General features: G+C 38.8%; 1 protein-coding gene across 3 annotated transcripts in view; it reads right to left on the bottom strand.

Annotated features, from left to right (window-relative positions):
* Nucleotides 1-7,900: 7,900 nt before the first annotated feature.
* LOC121869433 (long-chain-fatty-acid--CoA ligase ACSBG2-like) overlaps nt 7,901-21,035 on the bottom strand; it is a 39,915-nt gene continuing 26,780 nt past the window's right edge. For all 3 annotated transcript variants that reach the window (XM_042370781.1, XM_042370789.1, XM_042370797.1), the window contains 6 exons: nt 16,701-16,893; nt 15,562-15,700; nt 14,915-15,112; nt 11,051-12,338; nt 10,357-10,603; nt 7,901-9,283 (listed from right to left, as the gene is read on the bottom strand). In XM_042370781.1, coding sequence (XP_042226715.1) covers nt 9,207-9,283; nt 10,357-10,603; nt 11,051-12,338; nt 14,915-15,112; nt 15,562-15,700; nt 16,701-16,893 — 2,142 coding nt within the window. In that variant the 3' untranslated portion in view covers nt 7,901-9,206. The remainder of the gene's footprint in view (nt 9,284-10,356; nt 10,604-11,050; nt 12,339-14,914; nt 15,113-15,561; nt 15,701-16,700; nt 16,894-21,035) is intronic.

The following is a 21,035-nucleotide window of genomic DNA, read 5'->3' as shown; positions in this document are numbered from 1 at the left end:
CCCATAAGAGTCCCGGCCCTGACATGGTGCATCCTACAGTGCTATGAGAGTTGTGCAACGAGCTTGCTGAGCCCCTAAAGATCCTGTTTTGTAAATGCCTGGATGAACAAAAGGTCCCTAGTGAATGGAAAGTGGCTTATGTGAGTCCTATCTTCAAGAAGGGCGATAGTCACTCCACGAACAACTATAGACCGGTGAGCCTGACCATCATAATTTGTAAAGTACTTGAGAGTATTATCAGAGATGCAGCGATGGAACACCTGCTATGAAACAACCTTGTAAAGGATTGCCAACACAGTTTTACGCCGGGGCACTCCTGCTTAACACAATTGCACAAGGTATTGGATATTTGGACCCAAATTCTGGAAAAGGGTGGTAATATCGACAATATTTACCTAGATTTTGCCAAGGCTTTCGGCAGTGTACCCCACGAAAGGCTGAAAATCAAACTGGAAGGGTACGGAATTCGGGGAAATGTCCTGGCGTGGATAGAAGACTTTCTACATGACCGCAAGCAGTGTGTGGTGATTAATGGCACAAAATCATCATCATCCGTACCTGTCACAAGCAGGGTACCACAGGGCAGTGTATTGGGCCCGCTGTTGTTTGTTTGTTTCATATATGACATGCCTGACGTTGTACACTCCTCCATACAAATGTTTGCCGATGACGCCAAGTTATTTCGGGAAATCAAGAATGAAGCGGACTGTGAAGAGCTGCAGAAGGACCTCTATGGGCTCCAAGAATGGTCAAAGAAATGGCTGCTGAGATTCAATGTCACGAAGTGTAAGAGGATGCACCTGGGGCGTATCATATGTCCCAACGTGATAAAGAAACTGCACTATTTAAGACTGAATGTGAGAAGGACCTAGGTGTGTATGCTGACAAAGAGCTGAAATTCTTGGGCCATTGCGAGAAGAAGGTAAATCAGGCAAATAAATTATTGGGTCTTATAAGAAGGTTGTTCAGATATCTAGAGGGTCTGTCCCTCGTAACGATCGTCAAGAGTGAAGTGCTTCCCCATCTTTAGTACTGTGACCCCGTCTGGTCCCTGGGATATGGTAGGGACTGTCAGTTGGTTGAAAATGTTTAAAATAGGGCCACCAGACTGGTGCCTGCACTTCAGCACCTCAGCTACCCTGAGAGATTGGAGAGCCTGAACTTACCTAGCTTATGCTACAGATGGGCAAGGGGTGACCTAACTGAGGTGTATAAGCATCTCAAGGGTCACTACTCAGTCGAGTATCCTTACTTGGAGCTGGCGGATGCTTGCCCCACAAGGGGTCACAGCTCAAGATTGAAGAAGCCGCAAGTCCAGAAAACTGTGAGGGCAAACTTTTTTGGAGTGAACTCTTGGAACAATCTACCAGAAAGTGTTGTGACGGCACCGAGTGTGAGCTCTTTCAAGACAAGAGTTGACCGACACTGGAGCAAGTTCAGGTACTTTCAAGAGTCGGTGCATGCCCAGTACTTGCCAACAGTGCGTAACAGAGACGTGACCGATCGCCCAAGCGTCTAACGAGCTGATCATTTGGTGAAGAGGATAAAAGAAAAGGAAAAGTAACAGAGACGTGACTGATCACCCAAGCGGCTAATGAGCCGATGAGTGGTGAAAAGGATAAAAGTAAAAGTAAGATGCATAACAGTGGTAGTATTGCTTTACGTTTATTTATCATCAACAGATTTATAGATATAATGGAGAAATTATTGTAAACAATGTTATATCCACAAATAAATTTAAAAAAGTCATTGAAATATTTATATTTCTTACTTTTAACCTCTTCACCACTGATCAGCTCGTTAGCCTCTTGGGCGATCGATTAATTGTTTGTCATGTGCGGAGGCTCTGATATTCCAAGAATATTTTGATTTGGATGTGATGCTGTGTGGCGATTGAAATTAAGTACAGTATCATAAATGCATGGAGGACATTTATCAAGTAAAATACACTACAATAGTCTTAGGTAAGGTAAGGTAAGGTAGGGCAAGGCAATGTTAGGTTAAGATACATTTCACTAATTTAATGGGGAAAATAATCACTACTGAATGTATCAAATCAAATACTCTGTACCTATGAAAATTATACTTTTTCTAAGAAAATTGAGATACCACTGTTGTGCATTTTTGCCCCCCTTTTTTTATTAGGTTTGATGAACTTGGTTTGGGTTGGGTAGTATTTAACTATGATTCCAGTGTTCAACATTTTGTCTTTAATCATTTTGATAATTGTAGTTAGTGAGGTAATGGAGAAGTGGTTTACAGCCAAAACAACCAAAGTGTAAAAGCAGATAAGTGTCCAAATTCACCATTACCAAACCTCCTACATAGATCACTGTTGTCACATAAAAATGAGTCATATGTGGTACACATACCAAGTAATTTCTTCAAAGATTTTTACTAAGAGAATGCTATAACTACTATCTTCAGTTTGCAGAGGAAGATATAATTTTACTCAAAAATAAAGGGACAATGACCTAAAATGAAGTTTAACACTTTTTATTGTTTTCTATAACCTCAAAATATAAATAGGTATAGTTCTGTACGGGAAAATATTATAAAGAAAATAAATATTCTTGTCGGTGTTTAATGTACAGTAGTACCCCGATTTACGCGGTCAATTGAACCCACAGGGTACCGCGGAAAGTGAAATCTGCGTAAAGTGAACAACAGAACATATGGGATTAATTCCAATAGAGACTGGCCCAACCCCCAAACTCCACTTTTTGACGACACACAACTATGTTGTAGTAAAAATATTATCTTAACTTTATGATGGTATGCACACACAATTAATATAGAAGAGTTTAGGTTAGGAAAAATAAAGGTTAAGTTAGGAAAACTAAAGGTTGGGTGTAACACTTACGTTAGTAGAAGAGATGGGTCGGCATATGGGGATGGAGGCTGGTTCCGAGGCAGAGGGCAGATTGCTGGCCCTCAGGTGAATCACCATTACTAAGTGAATCACCATCACTATCAGTCATAGTTGTCAGGGCCTCCCTAACAAATCCCTCAGTCACTTTCACTGTCACTATCACTGGCTCTGGCTGGCTGTGGTGGGTTGCGGGCGAAGAACTCGGTAATGCTTTTTTGACGGCTAGTGTTGATGTTGTCTTGATACACCTTGATGTACGGCTCCATAGCCTGCACCAGCCAGTATGGAAGACTTCATAGCGGTCATCGTCAGTCATTGGAAAGGAAGAGCTTTAATTTCTCTGCACACTTGATGGCACCCTTAATATTACTATGCGTTATTTGTGTTCTTCTGGGATTGACGCACCACCTTCCTCTTCACTGACGTTATCATCTTCCAACATCTCGTCGGCACTCATTTCATGCCAGTCACAGACTGAACCTCACCAGTCACAGGTTGACTCTGCCTCTCACCTGGTATACCATGCCTCCATGCGTGACGAATCGTAGCTATAGACAGCTGATCCCATACCTCCACCAAGAAGTCTACAGCTTGTTTGACGTTAAATTTTTTCCAAAACTGTTTGACGAGAACTTCTTGAGTCACTACCTCGTGTTCCTTGTCCTCGTCGCTTTTACTCTCGCTATCGGTGTCACCCAGCTTACGCAACTCATCCTTGGTGTTGGTACAGTCGTTCAGGAGCTTGAATTTCTTTGCCGAGTATGCAGCTTTCACATTGCAGATCAACTCCTGGTCCATGGGCTGGATTAATGACGTAGTGTTGGGAGGAAGGAAGACCACTTTTACGTTGGGGTGACAATCCATAAGTAGGGGCGAGTGTCCTGGTGCGTTGTCAAGGAGCAACAAAATCTTGAATGGAACATTTTGTTGCTCACAGAATTTCTTCACGTCGGGAATGAAACAGTCATCAAACCAGGAGAGGGACAGAGTAGAGAACATCCACGCCTTGCGTGCGGTCAGCCAGTGGACATTAATCTTGCTCATGTCCACGTTCTTGTAGGCGTGCGGCTTGCGGGCTGTGTGAATCACCGATAACTTTGGTTTACAGGTACCGGAGGCATTGGTGGTAAAGAGGACGGTGATGCGCTCCTTCTGCAACTTCCAACCCCGAATCTTGCTGGCAGACTGGACAACAAAGGTCTTGGTAGGCAGCTTTTTCCAAAATAGGCCGGATTCGTCCATGTTGAATACCTGGTCGTCAGTGTACTGCCCTTCCTCCATAACTTCACGTAAGATCGGAGGAAAATCTGTAGCCGCCACACGGTCAGCACTCGCTTCTTCACCACCAATGTTGATGTTGGTGATATTGTTCCTCTTCTTAAACCTATGCAGCCAACCATAGTAAGCATTGAAGGGTTTGGGCTCTGCAATTCCCATCTTACGTGACACTGCTGCGTACAGTTCACGTGCGTACTCTTGAACGGATCGTATGTCCACCGCCATGTTGCGTCGCGCCTGACGAATCAAGTAACTCACCAGCAAATTTTCCACCTTTAGCAGCACCTTGTTCTGGCAATACTTGATCATTGAAGCACCTGCAGACTTTGTGATTCTCATGTGCTCTTTGATCTTGGCTGCATCCTTCTTAATAGTACGAATCGTAGATTCGTTGACTCCATGCTGGCGCGTGAGATCAGCTTGACGTGTTCCTTTCTCCAAATCTTGAATTATCTGGTATTTCACTTCGTAGCTTAGGGAACGTCGTATCTTCTTTGGCTTAGGGCGGCTGGGTCCAGGTAAGGAAAGGTTTCTCTCTGGTAGCGGTGGTCCGGCGGAAGCCATTTCACAGAACAATGGATGCACGTATACACGGTGTGGCCTGGAGGGATGAAACTGCCGCGGTTAGGTCAAGTGTCGTCTTTCCTCCCTCCCTCCCGCGGGTGGACACGTCATATTACTTTAAACCAATCACAGCTAGCAGCGGAGGGAGGTAAGGATGCATGGCCAATCACAGTCCAATACGTCCTATAACGTCACTGATAACGCAATAGAGACATGCACTGCGCAACCTTACCGCGCGGCTTGCCCAAGCGGGAGCAGGCGGGAGGGTCGAATCTAAAAATAGTGTCGAGCCAGACACTCTGCGCGTATATGGGTAGATGCACCGCGGAAAGTGAAAGTTCGGTTCTGGCGAGGCACCGCGTAAATGAGAAATCGCGGAAAGTGAAACCGCTTAAAGCGGGGTAATACTGTAGTGTAGTTTTCAGTGTTCAGTTAAGGAGGGGATCCATGAACTCGAAAGCAATTTTTAACCTTTTTATTGGCTAAAAAAGGTTTTCAAAGGTTTGTTTGGTGTTCTTTTTGGTATTTAACCCCACATTTTCCCACATCTTCAAAGCCGTCCACTTTAAGCAATCAATATTTTGGGTAATTGGCGAGGTTTTATCGTGTAAAATACTCTTAAAAGTATAAATTTGTATTGGAAATGTCATAATAAAAAATTTTCGCAACCAAAAAATAAATCGGAAAAACACGTTGTCGAAATATAAATCGATGCCGGGTGTCATCCAAATTTACCCTATTTTCCTCTTCAAATGTCAGGTGATCACAAGTGCATCCTATGGGGTCTAATGTTGACATGATTGGCGTACGTTTCCTACTCAGTTATGTATCAGTCGCAGTGGTTGGCTAAGAAAAAATAAACAAACATCACCGCCAGCTGTTGGCATTTTACGAACTAATGCCAGAGTTTGTACGAACACCACGGTATAGTTACGAACCCTTAGTAAATCGCTCTTACGGTAGTTTGTAGGGACTGCAGATCTCCCAGCGTTTATGAACTCCTTAACTTAGCTGTGACAGTGAATCTAGGCCCAGCCTCAAAGAGGATACATGATGATTTTGCTTCTGACATGGATTGCGATGGTTACAGTACTGTAGTGTATCGGATTTTTTTATTATAACAAATTCTACTTATTTCCCCTCGTATAGCTATCATTTTGTTTAGCGGTGGGTTTTTAGGAATGCATCCCCATTGTTAAATGAAGGATACGTGTAATTATTTTGGTTCCAGGGGCCAAAAAATACCCATGAACTCTTCTAAAACTGCTTTAATAAACACTAAACATTGTATAGAATACATAATGTCAGTAGCGCATAGATATTGTACAAAAAGTAGTTCTATACTACAGAAACAGCTCCTTCCCCTATAATTTTGTGGGTTATACCAGTACACCATCATGGAAACAGCCCAGCGTCAACCTGGCTGTGACCACAGTCAGCGAAGAACCAATAATTTAATAACACACAATTACAGATGTGATCTTTTTTTATTACAATATTTTCATTTTATGGTTTAACTTTATAATTTCTGTATTTCTAAGTCACAAAATTTTGTAGTGAGATTGCAGATGTTGTATAGAAAAATCAGATTGTCAGTCCACCAGCCACCCACCATACAATTCACTCCCGACTTCTCGTTATTCTTATTTTGTTTCATATATTTTCTGTATTTATATTATATTTTTTATTTCAAATTCAAACTAAAGCATTGAAATTATATTTCCACAACTTTTAAGGTTTCTTATGTAAATAAACACTGCTGCAGCCGGCGCTTGGCCATGAATTACGTATGAAAACAGGGTATTTAACTGCAAAATTTAAGAGGTAATAATATAGGAACAGTGCCCACGAATTTGTATTTCGCAGATTATCGCAACTTTACTGTAATGTACAGTGGTCCCTCGGTTAACGAGCACAATCCGTTCTAGAAGGGTGCTCGTTAACTGAAAAACTAGTTAACCGAAACCATTGTTTCAATGGGTTTTTGGGTAATTGGTTCCAGCTCACCGAAAATTGCCTAAATTCAACGAAAAAGGTAGAAAAGTACACTTGCTTTGAGGTGTGTATGTAGAAGGCTCCTGGATGATGATGATGATGGGAATTAGAAGGGGGTGGAGGAGAAGGGAGAAGAGAAGGCATTGGGGTGGAAGAGAAGTCACCCCATGGCACCATTTCACCCATAAAATTTTAGTTCTCTTGGTGTAATTCAAGATTATTTTCCTTAAATCAACACTGCACTGCATTATATATTGTCAATATGTAAAATAAATTTCAAAATGACCAATAATTTGCTTGCAAACACAGAAAAAAAGCATTTAGTTGAAGAGTCTCAAGCAAGATGTTACCTCCAATGTAAAGACACAAAGACTGACGCCTGTTTGGTGTGTTGACAAGCTGGGTGGTGCGCATAAAACTAGTTTCATTACCTTCAATTATGTTCAATAATTGTTAAAATTATTACAAAATTTAATGTTAAACTTTTTAAATTATTGAACAGTATAAACTTCTTGATATTTACTAAAATGGTAAGGAATATAAGCCCTAGAACCGATTACTGTATTGGCGGACTAATGCTACAGCTGGTGGACCGCCAAATGCAAGCGAAAACATGTTGAGGTCGGCTCGTAAGAAACTCGTTAATCGAGGGATTGATCATTAACCGAATTTAAGAATCTTATGGAAGGTAACTCGTTAACCGAAATCTCGTTAACCGAGGGACCACTGTATATACAGTATTTAATAAAATTAACCATTTCAATAAATTGTGGCCTATGATTGGTCACTAATGTGGGATTCACACATGAACGCCATTGTAGAAGATAATGTACAGTATATTTACAGCAAGAAAGACAAATATATAAAAAGTTATGAAAAAAAAAATTGCTTTGAATTTTCATTTCATGTGACAAAGCATTAAAAGTTCCTTAATATGGACTTCCATCGTCTGCTGTAGTAAGCATTGGGAGTGCCAGTTACACAGTTTTCAACCTCATATTTCATTACTGTATTTTCAACTGAATTAAACTCACCTTTGGTACATAGATACATGTTGCCAGAGAAAAAAAAAATTCTCCTAAATGAGACCCCCTTATAAAATGGGTGGTGCAAGGATTTGATCACTCTGTGGGAGAGGCAAGTCTGTCAGTATTAACAATTTGTATTAATTTTGGAATAAAAACAATCAAAAATTGCTTTTCATTTACTTAAGATTATCCATATATACAGTATAGTATGATACATAAGATATAAATTTGCATCATATCTGGCAGCATAAATAGGAGTGCAGTCATGTACAGTTCTGAGCAAAAGTCCTGTTGCCTCTTCTGCTGCTTCAAGAACCCTTAGAATTTGAAGCATTTATGGACAGAATAATTCATCAGTGTCTGAATCTTGGGGTTCGTTGATAAGAGGCAACAGGACTTTTGTTCATAAATGTACCGATTATCATGCCAATAGCATGTGCTTTCCAAATATAAATAAGTTTCTTAATTCTCCAAGATCAGCATTACAAACAGTATCACACTAACAGCTGGTACAGTAGCCAACAAAGTACTCTCAACGCTACTGGTAGCACTATTGTACTGTACCGATACAGACATTCAGATCGTGTCACAAAGTTTCAGTCTCTTATCCCGTGTTCTATAAAGCAAGGCATGACTTTTGGCCTTTATGCATGTCTGTTTTTTCAGATGCTACCAGACATGTCTAGAGTACAGTATTTTGTTGGTGATTTTACATGACATTTTAATTACAATCCTTAAACTTTAACATAAGTACTTAAATTTCTTGTCCCTAAAATTATCTATTGGTCATACTCATCAATATTAGAACTCAACTGCTCTGTATGAAGGCCAGTTAAGTTTTCCTATAATTAAAGGTATCAAACAACCATCTCCAAAACTTGGGAAGTATTTTTGTTTCCTGTGCTTCTTCATACAGTATTACTTTTGAAATGTACTCCAAATAATTACAATTTCAATTATTTCTTCCACTAATTTCTGATGAATAGTTAAGCAACACAAATCTGACGACAGTTTTTGAGAATGGCTTTATGACATACCTGGTCCCAGCTTCGTGCATTTAAGTATTTACAACATACACTGAACTGGGACTTGCATTGCACATTGTTTTAATGAAATTAAAAATACAACCTATATTACAAGATTCACACAGCCCTGCAAGACGTATCACATCACACATATACATTGCCATTCCAATCCATAACCAACTTTTTATTACAAGGCACTGCATGAAATGGCATATGGCAAGATCAGTTAATATTTTTACATATACTGTATAAGGTTTAAATGCACCATGAGATTTTTTGCTGTTAGAATTAATGCCTTTTAAAGAATAAATACAGTGTTTACAAACCATTTCCTGAAGAAAGTTAATTACATGAGAAAATCCATGTTAAATATATCCACATCACAAAAATTTGAGCTACATCACACAAATGCCTGCAAGCATCAGTCATAACTTACAGATTTGTTCAGATTTCATAAAACCTTTCTATGGTTTCGCAGTATTTTTGTGAGACAACTGGCCGTTTCAATTTCATGGTTGGTCCTGTTGAAGTAAGAGATGCTATTTTAGAAGACTACAAAAGGTCAACATGTATCATAAAAACCTATCGGTTACAGATACAACATTACCGACACCATATTCTACCTGGAGGGTGTTAGATCGTATGCTATCCATATAGAAGGAACAGCTAAAACCACATTACTGTATTATGGTTCCTAACAAATAGTAGGGCTGTAAATGTTAAAACTCAAGATTAATAACAATACCTAAAACTGGTGTAATAATACTGTGACCAACATTGATTCACATAATAGATACATGCTTGGAAGCTTTGGGACATGAGCCATTGAAAGAGAGAGAGAGAGAGAGAGAGAGAGAGAGAGAGAGAAAATGTGTGTGTGTCTGTTGGAGGGTGTGTGTGTCTGTTGGAGGGTGTGTGTGTGTGTGCAGCTCAAAATCAAACAACATAAGTACAGTGCAGTGCCTTGTTCATTCATGTTAGGAATAATAATCATCCCATTGCTTGGGAAAAAAGCTTAGAAGTATTTAAATCATCTTGTGTCACAGAAAGACTTCTGGTTGAAGCTAGTTTGATTAAGGAATTAAAATCAATAAACCTTAGTGATGGTCAGTTCAAAACTGATATGTTACATAAATTTATTTGTCAGTGGCCCAAGGTTAAAAATGCTTTGAAAACCTTTGATCTAGATGTATGATAGTTATTTAGTGGGTCCCTTATTTTTGACCTGACCTGACTAGTCACGTCACCCCCCTTCTCTTAAGCTCCTCTACGTGTGTGTTGGTGTGGGGATTAGTGGATGACATCATTATGACCTGACCTCATGTTTTTAAGGTCACCCTATATATTTAAGCCTCTCTCTGTCCATGTAATCCAGTTGCCTCTGAAGATGTCTTGAATAAAGACGAAAGCTAAGGTGCTCGTTGTTTCCCTTTCCCGTGTGATTTTATCAAGATTTATCTTATCCACGTTTTCATTATTGATATATATATATATATATATATATATATATATATATATATATATATATATATATATATATATATATATATATATATATATATATATATTTTTTTTTTTTTTTTTTTAAACTTACCAAGCTCTCCACCAGGCAAGGAAAAGTCTTTGGGGAGAATGGTCCATTTTTGAATTCTTTGAGCATTAGATGGAGCCAATTTATTTGCACGATCAATGCCATCTTGAATTGATCTCATGATATTAGCATCAGGCCCTGCTAACACATCCTGTATGGTTTTGGCAAATGATCCAATACTGCGACACCATTCTATGCAAGACGGAGTCAGTGCCTCCAAGGGTTCACCAGTGTCGTGATTCAGCTCAGTCTGCAAAAGATTTGTAGTTCCTCAAATTTTACATTTCAGGACAAGCTAATTACAAAACTAACAAAATTAGCTACCAATAATTTACAATTACTTTTATTATTAGAATTATGTAAATTAACTTTTTTAAAGCAACTCCATTCATTCACATAACCCATTCTTAAGCTTACTTACAGCTTGTCTCACTTCCTCTCAATCACTCTAGTAGTCTTGTGCATTCTATTCCTCAACAATCCAAGTCGGTTAGCTCTGCCTGTCATCTGTTACATTTTGCAGCTGCTTAAAATATTCTACAATTGTACTGCAGCTGCTATTTTGAAGTTAGGCTATTCATCATTAATTGTCACCCTCTATTAAACTTGCAATCTTCCCAAATGTGAATCCATTCTCCCTCAGTTTTGAACTATATCCAATGCTACAAAAAAAATACCTTCAAGAAAATATTCTTACCTTTAAAGTCAAGAGAACAGAGAGGAACTTCCGCTTATCACCGATAAGCATGCTGTTGCTGAGGCAAGGCAATTCAGCCTTTAGGTTGTCTTCAATGAGCACAGGAGCAATGTTTTCACCACCAGCAGTGATGATAATTTCCTTAATACGGCCAGTAATAAACAAAAACCCATCACCGTCAAGTCGGCCAATATCACCACTGTGGAGCCAGCCTTCATCGTCAATAGCCTCATGCGTCTTCTCTTCCATTTTCATATAGCCCATGGATATATGGCGACCACCCATGCACACCTCACCATTACCCTCCTTATCTGGGTTCTCTAACTTTGTGTAGCAACCTGGAACAGTACGCCCACAACTGCCCAATTTGAAGGCTTTCTCCAAGCCTATAGTATGGGGACCACTTGATTCAGACATACCGTAGATTTCTGTAAGAGGAATATCAAGGCTGTGGAAGTATTTGACAATTTCTGGTGCAATTGGTGCTGCACCAGAGAGGAAAAGTTCACATCGATCGAGTCCTAGCACTCCTTTTATCTTCTTAAAAACTATAGCATTGGCTACTGAATATCCAAATGGCTTTGAGAAATCCTGCCTTTGTTTGCGCATATTTGTTTCCAATCCAAGTGATTTAGCCCAGGTAGCAATTGACTTTTTCACCCCAGTTGTTTTCCGACCAACTTCCATCATTTTCTCGTATATCTTTTCCCACACGCGTGGAACACCTAAGAATCTGGTTGGTTTTACTTCCTTCAAGGTCTGACCAAGGCTGCCTTTTAAGGCATCTGGCATTGCAAAGTAGCAAGAGGCACCTGAATACATGGTAACATAAATGTCAGCCATTTGTGCAGCAACATGGGACAATGGCAAGTAGCTTACTAATGTCTCTCTGCCAGCATGAAAGTCTCCATTAATACAGTTGGCATGTGCATTCCAAGTGATGTTGTCATGGCTGAGCATAACACCTTTGGGTAGACCAGTGGTACCAGAGGTATAAATTAGAGTGCAGCACTTATTGACTGCAATTCGTCTCAACCTGTTTTCTAGAGCTTTATCTGGCTGCTCTTTACCCAGATCCATAACGTTCTCCCAGCTAAGAACACCTTCGACGGTTGGCTTGCCAGAGTACTGGATAATTGTATGTAGCGTAGGTAGACGCCCTCGAATCTTGAGTACCTTCTCTAATTGCTTTTGATCTTCAACCACAAAGATTTGTGCTTCACAATTGCGAGCACAGTGCTCACATGCTTCAGGAGAGTTTGTTGTATAGATGCCTGCAGCAAATCCTCTGAAAATGAGTTTAATAAGTAAACAAAATATGTATGCACATTAAATAAACTAAATAAAGCCAGATCCCAAGACATGTTGCTTTTCCTCTTCAAGCCTAAATCAATTACCTGTACTATTAAATGAAGGAACAAATTGTACCAAGGTTTTATTAATTGTAATAAATACACAAGAGGTCAATTACTTCTCCCATATAAATAGAATTCCCAAGCTTGGGTTCTATGGAATAAATACCATGACACTAAAGATGGTGCTTATTTACAGATTATTATTTTGTGCATGTAAAATTTCAATGAGTAATGATTCTAGAATATACAGACAAGATGCCTATTACACTTCTTAATTTACCTAGAAAATATGCAACTTCTAAACAAAATTTGATTAAAACCCTGATATTTTTTCATACCAGTGTTTTACAAGTCTTATGTATGAACAGAAAACACAAGCTGGTAGGAGTAGAGTACAGGGGGTCCCCGACTTACGAATGCCCGCCGATATGAACGGGGTTAAACTTAAATTTTAAATTTAGAGTACTTTATTTACTCGGTCATATTCTTACTTTTATTTGCTGTATTTTGTCATTCTATTTTTTCCTTTGCCTTAAATTAAGTGATTTTAAATATATATAAGTACTTAGGCTATGATATAGTGGGATTTTAAACATTGTTCTGTAAGTACAGAGTATGCACATAGCATGTGTTCCGACTTACGTACAAATCTGACTTAATAATGTCCTCAGGAACGAAACCAGTTCGTAACCAAGAGACCCCCCTGTAATACTGTACAGCCTATCTTTGTTGAATACTGGTTAAAATCTTGAAAAATTACACGTAGTAAATTAATATCTTACAGGCCTCAGGAGTTAAGAGGAAAGTGTTTGAAGACTGTACAATACATCTTTGAAAATATTTACATTTACATTATGAAACACAAAATTTATTAAAATTCAACCAAACTAACATAAAACAAACTCTATTTCTACCATTTTGGTCGTCCAAACACACTGGCATGGACTTTTCCTGAAAACTATAAATACTGTGTAGTGTTCTAAATATTGATTCTTTCACACTCAAATTCTTGTCCACTCCTCTAACACTTCCACTTTCTGCACTAAAATCACCACCGTAGGGATTTTCTTCAGATGTACAGTGTTATGTTTAGGTGCCATTATAATTAGAGAGTAATACTCCGGAAAAACATCAAGGAATTAAGATCAGAAACACTAGTATACTGTACAGTACTCATCACTTCACAAGTCATACTGACAGTGTGTAGCATGGGTACACCTGCCTGGTAAACATACTGTACAACATTCATCCCAGCAACAATGAACCAGCCAAACATTAAAATTTTTCCATCTCTGAAAAACTGTTGCATTTTTTTTCAATCACAAGCAAATGAGGGTGCAGTAGTTCCCATTTGATGAGGGTTGGCTGTATTAACCCTCTCAGCCTCACATGACACCATTGTGGCATCGAACATAAAAGGCGAAAAAAATTACGCTCTACCTCGCGACGCCAATGTGTTTGGGCTATATTTTCAAATAACTGAAAAACTATTAAGTGAAACTGACTGAACTTTGGAAATAATTTGACAGATGTCATTTTCTTTGTGTGGGCCTTATTACCTTCCCCAAGACGGTCTTGGTCATCAGGTGCTTGGCAGTGCAGCATGGAGCCAGTGTCGCTCTGGCCAACAGAGCGAGAGGAGGGTGTGTGCCGCTTGGCCCTTTAATTATTCCACGAGTTTGTGTTACAATATTTTTCCTTATACCACGATATGCTACAAGCTGTTCTTTATTTGGGTTATAGTACATATCAATGAACACCATAATACAAGGAAAATGTGAATGGATATCGAGAGGTTACTAAACATTTCCCAACTTTCTCAACTTCTACTTGAAAAAAGTGGCTTAAATTTCAAGAATGTTCTATTTTTTTAATGATTTCATACAATTTTTCAGACAACTTTATGCTAAAAGAGACCCCATTACAATTAATAAAACAAATCCATGGCAGTGAAATGAGCACCGAAAAAAATAAAGAAAAACAAATGATTTTTCCGCCCTCCTAAGATGTCCCCACACACAACGCTTCTGTGACGCCTGCTGGACCACCACTCCACGACCCCCTGACGGAGACACGATGATCCTCCCCATACTGGCCATATATTTTGTACATTGATTATGTGTTAAAGGAACATCCTTCCTTCCTTTGGCTTTAGTAAGCCCCTTTATAATATTTATACTGTATATACTTGTCACACTTGCCAGATGCTTCTGGTGTCATTGTACAGGGGTACCTAGTGACAGCACTAGGATCCCGCTTCCTCTATCAAGGAATAAACAATTGAAATTGAATTGATTTTTCGGCAAAAACTTCCGAGGCCGAGTGTAAGTTTTCATAAACGTACATGTCTCAGGCTCCGAGGCCGAGAGGATTAAGCAGTTAAGAGAAATCGGAAATAATCTAATCATAGAGCAAGTAACACTACTGTAATTGATTTACTTTAAAAGCATACACACATTTCAGATTAGTTCCAACATTTGACTGGAGGAGGAGAGGGTGGGCTACTTACCCAGCAAAGATGGCAGCCAGGTCTGCAATAAACCATTCCGGCGAATTGAAACCAAGGATACACACTCCATGGTTGGGTTCAAGACCCAGCTTGATGAAGCCTTTTGCTGCAATGCGAACTTGTTCATAGTATTCACTGTAGGTGGTGTACCTCCATTCGCCACCTCTCTTAACACACAGAGCATTTGTGTTGGGGTACCTACAGTAACCAGAATATAAATATCTTGCAGAACATCTTATTTATGTCTGAAGTGCAGACTGTAATGAACAGGTCATGACAAATGACAAGAAATTTTAGAAGACATTCAGGCGAGAGGAAAAAAATTCATGGTCCATTGAGCTATGGCATCATCAAGGTACAGTAGCTACATTTTTAGTGCACAGAAAACACTCAAATGTGAAGGCTTAAGGATGAACATCAACTAATGTAATATAATGAAACATAATAAAACATTGAAGTATAATGACATGTGTGAACAGCAGATAGGTAGAACATTAATACCCATGATCAAACAAATTTAAAATCAAGTATATTATACAACTTATCAAAGAAACAGGACAGACTTGGCAAAATCAATCAAATCAAATGAGCAGTTAGCTATACATATATCACTGCTTGAAAATTGTAGCATGCACAACACCACTCACTTTTCAGCAGCCTTCTTCAGGAGAGTGGGGACAGACACTGGGGTGTGTGCTGATGGACCTTGGTCACCAATCTTCAATTTTGTAACCCCAGATGGTTCCCATGTCTTGATGCAGTCAGTTGGTATTATCTGATCAGGGCCTGAAATATTACACACAGTAAATATCCGACATCTACAAACAATAGTTTTGATGTAACTTAACTTTTGATCATAATGTTTTATTTCCTCTTCTAGGTGTCACAGGATAATAATGTACTGTACCTGGTATAGTATATGGTATCAAGAAACCAGCTTTAAAATGTCTAACATTTGTGATTCAACACTGTTTTACACCGCCTCCATATCCTAATGTGAAGTAATATCTCCGATAGCTGGAATTGAGTTTTCTCGGAAAATCATTCCCAAAGCCCGAATTTTCCAGAAAATTCCGGCCTCGGGAACAATTTTCCGAGGAGCACATTTTCCAGAAAATTTCCAAGAAAATTTTCCTGATGGCCATAATATTCCAGGGATGGAGTTTTTTCCGGGTTTGAGAGATGAAAATCTGGCGCATTTTCTGGAAATTCAGAGAAAAATTTTCCGGTACCTGGAAAATTCCAGGGATGAGGGATTTTTTCCAGCTTTGATGTCTCGTTACCTGGAAATCTCTCATTCCTGGAAGTGCTCTGCACCGATTGTTCCGGCTAACAGAGATATCACTACTGGCCATACAATCCCAGGTGAGAATTATTTTCCACAACCAGCTCATAATTTAAATAAATGCTTCCACAAGCCTGTATCTTTTTTATAATCCCTTAAAGATAGCATCACACAGTACATGCAAACAATGTTCACACTTGTGTACATAATTAGACCGCACAGGAGCTTACACATAAAACCCAAGAGTAACAGTTCTTGAAATATTAAACAAGAATAGAGGCTTTAATTTTGAGAGCTTATGGTTTCTACTTGTTAAAACTTTCACATCTGTATTGCTTCAATTAATTATTCCACATATGTATACAGTACTCCTTTATAAAATTATTTTGATATTGTACCCCTTCAAACTGCAGTTCTCTCCAGTTGCTGTGAACCAACAATCTTTTACAATCCATCTTGTGAACAAATTACTTTTCTTAACCAAATACAATATATATTTACCATTGAGGTACTCTGTCTGCTTGATGGGTGACTTAAACATCTCTGGACTGGATGTGGTAGGACTTTGGGTGTGAGGTGGCTCTGGAGAGGACGAGTGAGCCGAGGTAGTCTCGGGGGTGTCTGGCCGAGTCTCTGACACAGATGATGAAGAGGGGACTGATGACTCAAGACTCTCCTTCTCACCCTCACTTTTCTGTCAAGATATTAAGATGGTCACTGATATAATATTGTCTAGCTTACATGGTGAAAGAATTAAAAGAAAAGAAAGAAAAACTATGATCAGCTCAGACAGTACTGTATATACAGTAGATCTTGTAAATTATAAATAATGAATTTAGATTTTTGGTGATAAGGTCAAATCAAAGTTGAAAGACAACCCGTGTTGATAACCACCATCACCGAAGGGCCAAAATGCTTACACATCCAAAATCAAAACCAGGTACTGTGCTGCTCAATTCTAAGAACTATCGAGAGTTCCGAGTTTTAATTTCAACTGAATGGAACAACTGCTTACAAGAAAAAATGGTTAAAAAATTAGACTAATCAATCAGGTGACTGGCTAGTTGTTGAACACCAACCTTAAATTAATCAATGTAAACAACTCCCAAGGAGAATTACAGAATTTATCGTATATTATGGCGGATTAGGCGACCTTCGGATAAGACGAGCCCCAAATTTCAGTCAAAATTTCATGGTTTTAGCTCATCTGTAGTATAAAATGATTCCCTGAACTGCCAAGCCACCTGTGGTAACGTTTAGGTCAATGACCACCAAACCTACAATACGTTTATATGTGTAATGTATTAAATACTTCGCATGTTCAATGTATTACCAGTAAATCACCTGAATTATGTTACCAGAGGCATATACAGTAATAAGGTAAATACCACGTGTAGATTATCTTCGGTAGAGGTATGTTAAGGTTGATGACCATATTGTTTACTTGCCTAAGTGTCATGATGACGAAGTCAACTTTGACTCAACTGGTGGCTTGACTTCTGTACTGCAACCACTGGACATTAGCCTGAACAAGCCATTTGAAGATCATGTGCATGATGAATGGAATAATTGGATGATGGATGGCAAAAAATCCTATACAAAAAGTGGGGCTATGCGTGTTGCATCACTTTATGTGTTGTGCAAGTTTGTGATCAAAGCATGGGATGAAGTGAAAGTAGAGAATGTAATAAAAGCTTTAAAAAGTGCAGTATCTCTAATACAATGGATGGTTTCATTGGTTTAACATCATATCGGTACGTATATGGATTTTAGAGATACAGTATATAAAAATTGTGAACACTACAACAGCTGCCCCATATCATGAAGGTAATTTGTACAGAACTTTAGGGTCAACTTTTGCATTTTGTATCTGGCCTAAAGACGGCTCCTGGTTTTGGGTTGGTATTTTGATGACTCGAGTGTCGTCTTATCTGCCGAAATACTGTATATGGTAGGTGAATACGAAACAGAAGATGAAGATCTAGTAATTACAATGGGTAAGAAAAACATGTACTGTATAGTATTACTCTAAAATCTAACAAACAGCAAATTTAGGGAACTGTACTGTACTGAAAAAGTTTTATGCCCCCATCCTAGATGAAACTACTTAATCCAACAAACATTCAAGTGGAAAGATGCAGAAAACCATGTACTCTGTTGCAATCAAGCATGGACCCCAAATAACATAATGTACAACTTAACATGTACAAGTGCACCCCGAAAACCAACATCCCATGTTCAGTGACGGATTAAGGGGCCCTCGGCGACACCTAGCAGTGGCCCCCCCCCCCCCTGCTGACAACTGAAAATAAATGTAAGTAATATCCAAGGTCCATAAAAACAATAAAATCTAGTAATAATGACACATTTACAAATTATTTATTCCATTCAAAGAAAGTGTATACATTCATTTACAAATGCACTTTTCGTGATTTTTTCTAGCAAATAAATGTATCACATTGTCAAATGGAAGTTCTCTTGAAATGTCTGACTCTGTGCTTAATAGCATCAGATTGTCGAGTCTCTCCTGGCGCATCGTGGTCCGCAGGCTGTTTTGGATCAGTTTCATTTTTGAGAAGGAACGCTCCCTGGTAAAATTGGAGACCATTAGCACCAGATACAGTAGGGTATGCTGTAACGAATTGATTCTACTACGAATATTCCTATAACAAACAGTTTTACCTATAAAATTGAGAATGCTATAACGAACGTAACTCCTACAACGAATTTTTTTTTTTTTTTTTTTACTAATTTATTGTTTTTTTATTACAAGTATTAATGATATTCTTTATTTCAGGGGTTTAGATGCATATTTATGCACTTTTTTTTTACAATTTTTACAATTTTATATTATATTTTTCAGTGTTAAGTGGTTGTATTTGGGGGCCTGGAACGAATTATTCCTATAACGAACGACTGCTATAACGAACAAGGTTTCAGAACCAATTAGATTCGTTATAGCATACCCCGCTGTATATCCTCAAAACCGTTTCTACATTTGGAAAAGCCTATTGTAAGCCATCGTTTTCCTTTATAATTCTGTAATAAAACGACTCATTGGGAACACCCGCAGCTTTTGCATGCAACTTTACCAGAGACGAGAATTGAATCATTTCATTGGAGATGTTTTCATCAATATCTTTTCCATGAGTTTGCATTAGATTTTCTGAAGCAGAATGAATGGCATCGGCTGACATGGTTTCCAGATTACTCAAGCCGAAGTGATCCTTCACCAATGTGTACGCAGAAATCCTTTCGTTTAGGGATACCACTAGGTGATCAATGACTGTGAGGAAGCATTTTGTTCAGAAATTGTCTCTTGGACCGAGATCCACTTCACTTGAACGTCCATAATCCAGTGGAGCGAGCCGTACGTTTGATCGCCTCTGACGACCTGAATGGACAAACTCAGTGCTTCCTGCCAGATTTTTTGCTTTTTTTCTCATTGGCTTCAAAACTGTCTCGCTTTTTTTCAACGAAACATTTCAAGGAAACCAGAGAATTTACTGCTGACTGAAGAATTAGTTTTGGATCTTAAGTTTGCTCGTCACAGTGAATCTTTGTAGGATGTCATTCCAAAAGACAGCATAGAAGGTCGTTTCCAGTCTCAGCATCTGCTTATGAAGTTTGTTTGCAGCATTTTGTATGACGTCTTTCTGCTCCTTAACAGATCCATTTTTTCTAAACTATCTATTTTTTAGTAACCGCACACAAGTGCTCTGACAGCATCATATCTGCATGACCAGCGTGTTTCCTCAGTGACTTTAGCATCAGGAACTTTCCTTCAGATAATGCTGTTCTCAGGACATCGTAATGCCACGTTGAGGGTGTGAAAAAATTGTCCAGTTCTTGGATGAAATCAAATAAATAATCTGCTGCTGGGCATGCACTAGCAGCTGATTTTGCAACTAAATTAGGTGAATGTGCACAACAAGGTACAAATGTACTTAAACTGTTTTTCTCCAAAATATGAGCTTTCATACCATTGCACTTTCCCCTCATATTGGCAGCATTATCATACGACTGTCCACGACAATCGTCTAAATTGATGTTCAATTGATTTGCGTTTTGTTTGTGAAGAATTGCAGAAATAATTTATGTAATATTTAAGTACAGTATACAGTATACCTGTACAGTATATGTAAATTGTAAAATTTTAAATAAGAGAAAAACAAAATACGTAGCGTTTTACACCCGCGCTCTGTTTACATAACACACGATCAGCTTGAAACACGTGGGAAATTTTTAAGCGTCCTCAGTGATTTTTTATTACCGTTTCTCCAATTTTGTGACTATGGAAAAGAAGAATAACTCCGGGAAGCGTTCTGGTGATCGCATTTCTGGTGGTGATCGTAAAAGAAAGGCTATAACACTTGAAGAAAAGCTTGATGTTGTCAAGAGGTTTGAAAAAAAGGAAAGAACATGTGATATTGTGCGTGTAACGGGAATAAAGGAGTCTACTTTACGCACCATTAGAGACAATGCAGGAAAGATTAAAGCAAGCTGTATTGCTGGAAAAACCTTGAGTGCTAGCAAAAGTGTGAGATCACGGCCAAAGGAACTTGAGGAGATGGAATGGCTTCTAAGTGTTTGGATAGAAGATCAAACGAAAAAGCGATCTGGGACCAGCTTCCTCACCATTAAAGAGAAAGCCTTATCAATGTATGAGGTCCTAAAGAAAAAAGCTGAAAATCCTGCTGATGTGATTGCCTGTACTGCTAGTAGTGGATGGTTTTCTGGTTTTAAGAACACCTATGCGTTTCATAATGTAAAGTTATGTGGTGAAGCAGCAAGTGCCGACAAAGCAAGTGCGCGGGCATATCCTCCCACTGTAAA

Source organism: Homarus americanus, unplaced genomic scaffold (genome assembly GCF_018991925.1).
Source record: "Homarus americanus isolate GMGI-L3 unplaced genomic scaffold, GMGI_Hamer_2.0 scaffold32583, whole genome shotgun sequence".
NCBI classification, from domain to species: Eukaryota; Metazoa; Arthropoda; class Malacostraca; order Decapoda; family Nephropidae; genus Homarus; species Homarus americanus.
This window is presented reverse-complemented; position numbering and strand designations above follow the sequence as displayed.